The sequence below is a fragment of the Carlito syrichta genome, unplaced genomic scaffold (assembly GCF_000164805.1).
Source record: "Carlito syrichta isolate Samal-C Ts95f unplaced genomic scaffold, Tarsius_syrichta-2.0.1 Scaffold303030, whole genome shotgun sequence".
NCBI classification, from domain to species: domain Eukaryota; kingdom Metazoa; phylum Chordata; class Mammalia; order Primates; family Tarsiidae; genus Carlito; species Carlito syrichta.
In genome coordinates, this window is record NW_007247126.1 from 2837 (window position 1) to 11207 (window position 8371).

The following is an 8371-nucleotide window of genomic DNA, read 5'->3' on the forward strand; positions in this document are numbered from 1 at the left end:
TGCTCTGCCGGGGCTGGAAAGGCAGCGGGGCGCGTCCGGCTCAGTTCCAGGCCCCGCGCCGCGCGTCGGGCACACGCGGCTCGCCCACGGGAGCCCTCGTGCGCCGGGAGCGGCCACCGCGGGGCAAGCGGGCCCCGTAAGGGCGCGGATCCCTGAGCTGGGGCGGCCGGCGGGAGCCAAACTCCAGGGAGGGAGCGAGGGCCGGCGCGGCGCCGGTTGACCGGGCGGGTCCCACCGAAGGGAGGGAGAAGCGTGTGGCCCGAGAAGGCGGAGCCGGCACGCTGTGTCGGCCCGGGAGCCGGCGGCACCGAGTGTCTGCCATCCTCAGGGTTAGCTGAACGAGAAGTGACGTCTCAGTACTGCGCCTTCCTCTTTTCCATGCAGGTGGTTCCCGTTGTCTCAGGGGCTTTGCTGAGCGTTTTAAAGAATTGAAGTCTCTTTCTTTAAGTTTCTGAAACCATAAAACCTGAGAGTTAGCTTAATCACTCTAGTGTTTCTTACAGGGTTCTTTTTCTTTGGCTTGTGGTAGTCATCTTTTTGATTGATGCTAAAAAGCAGAATGCTATATAAAATGGGGGAAAGGGCATTGAATTAAGTAATATCGAGAAGATTGTCTCCTATTTGGATTTGTGTAATAATTCTTACACAAGTAATTAAGTAGAATTCAATAATTCTTTTCTTCCTCAGACACTGTCTTATTTACAAGGAATTTCTTAAGTGAGGCAAGAATGCCTGTCAAGCTAATTTTCTTATCATACATCCGTTTTATGTAGACAGGTATTTAAACAAATTTAAGAATTTTAGGAGAAGGGGACAATATTATTTTATGAGATTGGTTACAACAGAATTAATGTCAGAAAGCTACTAACAAGCTTTTTCATCTAAATGCACCATATGAGGGCAATACCTCTCATTTTGGAAAATTAGTATGTCTGAGATCAGTAAGTAGGAAAAAAACCTTTTGAATAATACCATAAAGAGTTCAAACACATGTTCAGATAATATATAGACAGCATTATCCAAAAAATATACAGTAAAAAAATTCCCTGGTTTGTGAATCTATAAACATTTTTAAATTTTTTTGTGAAGATATCTGCTTCATGAAATTCATTTTCTGGGATTCTAAACAATATCTTCACAAAAAAATTTAAAAATAGATGATAAGAGATGGAATCATCAGTGTATAAAATAAATGCTTTGAAATAAAAATATATATAGACAGATAATGATAAATTTGTGTACATATATAAAATTTTTGATGAAAAGTATAAAGTCACTTTTCGCTTTACATGAAGAAGCAGTTTCTCTGTTGATGGGTGTTGGTCATTCAAATATCTTATTATGAGCTAAAGAAGAAAAGAAAATTGAGAAAATGAAAAGGCAAGCCACAGACGGGGAGAAAGTCTTTGCAAAATACATGACAAAAATAATACAAAAAACTCTTAAATTTGAAGACAATAAAAACAACACCGAAAATAAAATAGACAAAAATATCTGTGCTGGCACCTCACCAAAGAAGAGATACAGATGCAGATAAGAATACAGGAAGATGCTCAACATCATATATCACTAGGGAATTGCGGGTTGAAACAATGAGATACCACTGTACACCTATAGAATGGTCAAAATCCGAAACACTGACAGCACAACATACTAGTGAAGTTGTGGAGAAAACAGAATGTCTTATTCAATGCTGGTAGGAGTTCAAGTGGTGTCGCCACTTTGGAAGACAGTGGCAGTTTCTTACAAAATGAAAGGCGTTCTTACAATATGATCAAGCAAGTGAGGTCCTTGGTATTTACTCAAATGAATTGAAAATATAAGGCGGGCTCAGTGGCTCAGCCTGTCATCCCGCGCCTTGGGAGGCTGAGGTGAGTGAATTGCCTGAGCCCGCGGGTTCGAGACCCGCTTGGGCAACTTGGCAAGACCTCATCTCTACAATAAATAAAAAACCAGCCGGGTGTGGTAGCGTGCGCCTGTAGTTCCAGTTACTCGGAAGGCTGAGGCAGAAGGATCACCGGAGCCCAGCAGGTCGAGGCCGTGGTGGCCGAGAGCGGCCACTGCACTCCAGTCTGGGCGACAGAGTGAGACTCCAACTCAAAAAAAAGAAAATGTATATCCACACGAAAACCTGTATTAAGTATAATACAAATGTTTATAGCAGCGATATTCTTGATGGAGAAAATTTGGAAGCAGCCAAGGTATCTTCAATAGGTAATTAGATAAATTAGCCGTGATACATCCATATGATAGAATGTCACTTTGTGCCTTAAAAAATGTGCTATTTTTTGTAAAAGACTTGGAGGAAACTTAAATGCATATTACTAAGTGAAAGAAGCCAATCTGGAAAGACTATATCTTGTCTGCTTCCAGCTAGATTATATTCTTGAAAAGACAAAACTATGGCAACTTGAAAAAGATCAGTGGCTATCAGGGGCTTGGGAAGAGGGCAGGTGAAAGGAGTAAGTGAAACACAGGGGACTTTTAGGGCATGACACAGTCACGACGATGGACACGTGTCATTCTACATGTGTCAAAATTCATGGAATGTACAACACAAAGAGTGGACATAATGTTAACAGTAACGTGCTAATATTTGCTCATCAGTCATTTCAAATATACCATACTTATGCCAGACGTTAGTAATAGAGACCTGCGGGGGTTGGGGAGGCGTGAGGAGGATATGGGAACTTTCTTTTTTCTACTCCATTTTTCTGTTTGCCTAAAACAGCCTCCCCAAAGTTTATTAATTTAAAAATCACATGACCATAAAATAAATGGCACATTTCCTTAGTGTGTGACTCTTACTTTGCCAATTTCTTGCAGAATCGTTATTGGTTTCAAAAACTGGACTCAATAGCAAAAACTTCTGAGCATTCCATTGTATGTCTTTGAACATCTTTATATGCCCTAGATATGGTTCCTCTTAGGCCCTTGTGATAAACGGTTCTGGAGTTAGCTTATCTTTAGTCCAAATAGAAAGGTAGGTCGTTGAAAGGGGAGCCCGAGGAAAGACTTCTTAAGGTCTGAAAGGAGTGATTTCAGACCTTAAGTTCAGTTGGTAGGATGCAACATGGCTATTGGTTAGCGTTTCAGAGTCAGCAGTTTTAGTTTAGTTTGTAAGGGTTTATTCATATCTATGTATTCCATATGTGGCTCTTCATGTTTGGAAGACTGGTTTACTTGTAGTTCAGGATCATTTTTCTTAAGATGTTTATGAATCACCTGTTGATTTTAGCCCAGAGATTCTGATACAGTAGATAAGAGATGGGGCTTGAGAATTTACCTTTAATTAATTCATTGGGTGATACTTCATTTAAGGCCTTGGCCGAGGTATAAAGCGTAGTGTCTTGAGAGCAATAGTTTATCTGAATTTTCACACCTATTCTCGAATGAATTTTGCTGATTTAATTTACCTACACATGGTAAAAAGGGATTCTTCCAATGAGGAACATGGTTAATCTTACAGCACATTTCCAAATAGACCATTTGAGCTTATACATTTTCTCAACTATAACTGACAACCTTTTAAAAAAGCTGAAATTACTCATTATGATTGAAAATTCATATATATGAGAAATACAATATAAAATTATATAAAAAGCTTTAATCCAAATATTTTAGATACATTTAAATTGTCAAATCTTAAAGCCATTAGAATTCCAGATCCTAATTGCCTAATTAAATTGGACACAAATAATGTGACGAGAAATTGTCTTCTTAAGAAATACGTATTGCTGATAACAGTTGAAAGCCTGTAGTGCACCTTAATTTCAGCTGGGTGCATTGCCCAGTCTCTTGCACAAATATTATTTCTCTCCTGACTTATTTATTTTTCAATTCATTTCTCCATTTAATGGTATATTGTAACCAAAATTATTATAGCAGCTGCACAAAGTAGAGTTTTATTTATTAGATGTTGGTTGTGTTATCTGGAAGTGATTTCTCAGCTTTTTCACTGAATTCTGTTCTCTAAATATTGAAGGAAGTGTTTCTTCATTTATGAGATCCATGATAACATTCTGAGTAGTAGTTATAGAAATGTTAGATATTTAAGATACTTTGGGATGGAAAGTTCTATGGAAATTAGATATTTTAAAATTTTTAAATTGTATAACCATCTTTATTCTCAGTATCTCTTGGCAAATTTTTGTTGTCAGATTTTTGAAAGTTGAATAAATTTTTCAAAGTAGTTTCCCCTCTTTCCTAGATGTTTCATGGAACAGTCACACGAGAGCTAACGAGGCATGCTGAATGGAGTCACTATAATGAAAACATAATAGAAGATCAGAAAGATTTTGTTTTTATAAAGTTCAATGGCCTTCATTTAAAATCTATGGAAAATTTACAGTCTTGTATCTCTCTTAGAGTATGCATCTTCTCCAACAATTTTATTACAGATATTCATCCACTTCAAAGTTGTATAAAATTAATCAAACTTGATCTTCATGGAAATCAGGTAAGAAATAGCCATTTCAGATATTTGCATGGAAATCGAATGTAAGTTATAATAAGTACTGGTGCTAAAGTGAAACAACTTTAAGAATACATGAATATTGTGCAATTTGGTACATTTCACTTTGAAATTTGTAGTCTGGATTAAAAATATTTTTTTTCTTTCTTCTTGACTCCCTAATTATTTATGTAAGGAAAATAATTTAGAAAAGTTTAAAGAGTCCACCTGTTACAAAGAATTTTCACTGAGCAAAATATATATGGTTATGCCTTCCATTACACTAGTAATGGTAAGTTATTCCAGAAGCTCATTGTATTACCTTTTTTCCCTTTGTCTTCATTTGAATAAGTAAAAATACTGTTTTTGCTTATTAATTAAAATCGTTGCCATTTGAGAAATACTGACATTTATAAGATGTTTAATGTTTTACCATTTTACATGAATTTTGTAGAAAAGTAATATTAGAATGTAAAATACTTTTAATAATTTTTTAGATAAAGAGTCTACCAGATACCAAATTTTGGAGTGGATTGAAGAACCTAAAACTCCTCTATCTTCATGACAATGGGTTTGTAAAATTAAAGAATGTATGTGTATTATCTGCCTGTCCAAACCTCATTGCTCTCACTATGTTTGACTGTCCAGTAAGCCTTAAAAAAGGATATAGACATGTTCTTGTTAACAGCATATGGCCTCTCAAAGCATTGGATCATCATGTGATTTCCGATGAAGAAATAGTTCAGAACTGGCATCTTCCCGAAAGATTCAAAACATGTAACCACCGGCTTTTCTTTAATTTCTGCCCAGCTTTGATAAAGGTAATTGGCTTCATTAGGGTTTCATTTTAAATAAATTTATAAAAAGGAAAATTTTAGTTTCTGAGTTCTGTACCTAAATTATAGAAATCTTTCATATTTTTTCATCATTTGTATAAAATGTAAACCAGTGAATATAGTAGTAATGGCTTTGTAGCTGAAAATTTAGAAAAGTGTATATGCCTACTACATTAAAAAAAAAAAAATTGAGCCTAAAATAATCAGATTGATTAGAAACAATTTTTTGTTTGTAAAATTGAAAATAGATCTCTAATTTATTTAGGGTTGGGTATATAAATGATTCCACTGAGAAATATTTAGTCTTTTTACTGCCTTAAAAACATTTATAAGATGTTTAAGAGGATAAAATATTCAGTTGTTAAATAATTGGTGACTTGGCAAGATTAAGCTATCATTATCTGTTTATAAATTATTGGAAGAAGTTATTGTGGAAACTTGATACCTAGTTAGAGATAACAGAATACTTCAATGGATAACAAAAATATAATAAAATATATTTTCTGATGCATGACTGTTAGAACATATAAGTCATATAAGAGTTCAAAAGAGGGGGTTAACTCTGCAGGTATTAGAAAAAATTAGGCACAAGAGATGGTAAATAAAAAAGTATGTTGCAGGAAAGTCTTTTTAATATGTTCTAAATATAAAAGAATTCACATATACATTTGTAGAAAGCTTGAGGAAGAAAAAAAATCATTTTGAATACCTATTACATCTGAAAGAGTATATAAACAATGAACAGTGATTATGCATGGGAAGGCTGGGAATTATGAAGTTGGAAGAATTTTGTTACTGCATGCAATTCTTTAAAATTATGAGTATATTAGCGATTTTGTAATAATTCTTAAAACTTAGTTTTTAGTAATAATTTTGCTATAGTTTACAATAATAGTTTAAAAAATAAAAATAAACAAAAACTAAGTCTGATGTCTTAACCTGGGCCTTAAAGGAAGAATTTCTTTTAGGTATTTCAGTTGCATAGAATGATATAATCAAAGGTGGGAATATGCATGGCCCCTTTAAGGAAAATCAAAATGACTAAGGTTCCTTTAAAGAAGTAGTGGAGAGTTGGGGGCTGGGGATTGAGAAAGAAGTTGGCTGGCATACTAAGGAATTCAGACTTCTTAGTGAATACAATGGAGATTTGTTGAAGTTACTTAAGTAGAAAAATTAGAGTGGTTCTCTCATAGTAGGTCTCAGTGAATGAAGGTTATTAACAAAGTTTTGAAAAGCCAGTCAGTCCAACATTTTGCTAGTAGATTAATGGGTATAGAAGCCAAATGAGGGCAGAGAGATCAATTCCTATGGATTAGAAATGATGTAATTAGAGTTGATGTAGGAAGATAGTAGTGGCAAAGAATGAAAAGACCATGGAGAGGACAGACACTTATTCAGCGGAAGCCATTGTGATAGGCACTTTATACATTTTATTTCTTCATTCACCAGATATGTACTGAGTATCTAATATATGAGAGGGATTATTCTTGGTCTTGGAGATTCAGTGGTAAATAACACTAACAAAGTTCTTTCTCTCATTAAGTAGAAAGGCACAGAAACAAAAACACAACAAAACAACTATGGAATGTCTGATAGTGTTAACTGCTAGAGAAAGTAAAACAAGGTACTAACACAGGCTGAGTGGTGGGGATTTGGGCTACATTAGCTAGGATACATGGGGAAGACCTTTCTGAAAAATATCTGATTTACTCTTCATCATAGCCTTTGGTGTGGAAAAATATTACTCTTGTTTCACTGGAGAGAATGAATCATAGTGTGGTTCAAAAAGTCTGTCTTGGTTTTACCGCTTTGCAATCAACATTGCATCACAGATGGTAAACAGTGCAGAGATTTTAATGAATTTTTTTGAACGGAGCAAAAGTGGGAGGAGGAGAAGAGTAAGTGAGGAAATATTCCTCTACTATTTTAAATCTGGGTAACTGGAACAGAAATAATCCATTGAATAGAAATGGAAGCATTTACAGGATTTTAGTAGAAGAATAAGTTTGGTCACGGATATTTGAGAAAGAATATTGAGGAAGAAAGATAAACTAGACATTGGAAATGAAGAATCAAAATTTGAAGTAGTATTCGAGCCTTGAGTGTAAACCCAGCAGTCATTTGCTTGAGGTCATAGTTAAAGCCAAGCTCTCAAGAAATAGAGGAACCAATAAAGCCTGAAAGCTAAGGAACCTTTGGGCACAGTCTTCTTTTGTGGGTAGAAAGAGGTGAAGTTAATGAGGGTAACAGAAAATTGGTCCCAGCAGGCAAGAGGAAAAACAGAGGCATAGCTTTTATTATTATTTAGGTTCAGGGAAAAGAGTGATTAATAAATGAAAAATGTTTTTAGCAGTCAAGGAAAATGAGGTCTGAGACAAAAGTGTATCAAGAAGACCTTTTATGGTGAAGAGATGATTGCATCTTTGGAATTGTAGTACCTTGCAGATGCTGGACATAGAATTGTGATGGGTTAATTTGTAATTGCCAACTATAGAATCTTTTCTGAGAAAATTTTGGACAGATGAAAGATAACACCTAAACTATAGGAAATAAGATTAATGGGAGATTTTTTTAGGTGAAGTGATGCTAACTTAACATATTTTTAAACTGAAGAAGATAAGTTTTTATTAAAAATAAGATACTGAAAATGTAAAAATAAGAAAATAATTGGAGAAAAATGCCGTGGAGAAAGTGAATTAAATGCAACCAAAATGGAATATACCTTTAAAAGCTGTATGTGTATCAGGTGCTGATAAATTTTTGTCACCTGTGGAGATTTAATGAAAATTTTTTGAATAACAGTTTTTGAGGCTACTTTTACATTTTTAATTTATTCTGCCAAGCAAGGTTTTTAAAAATGATTCTTTGATGTTTGAAAGATTTTATTTAGTTTATAGTGATATAAAGATACTGTTAGAAAGAAATATGAATCTGTGGGGACAAATTTTTATTTAGTAATGTTTGAAATATATATTTTAGTACATTTCATTGTACTTATTATTATTATTGTTGTTATTATTTTGAGTTGGAGTCTCACTCTGTCACCCAGACTGGAGTGCAGTGGCCGCTCCCGGCCACCCTG

The 8371-nt window shown here is 35.0% G+C and overlaps 1 protein-coding gene across 1 annotated transcript in view; it reads left to right on the forward strand.

The window, feature by feature from the left end:
• Nucleotides 1-8371, forward strand: part of LRRIQ3 (leucine rich repeats and IQ motif containing 3) — a 143970-nt gene that overhangs the window by 1974 nt on the left and 133625 nt on the right. The window contains exons 2-3 of the mRNA XM_021712038.1: nt 4211-4459; nt 4951-5274. Coding sequence (XP_021567713.1) covers nt 4211-4459; nt 4951-5274 — 573 coding nt within the window. The remainder of the gene's footprint in view (nt 1-4210; nt 4460-4950; nt 5275-8371) is intronic.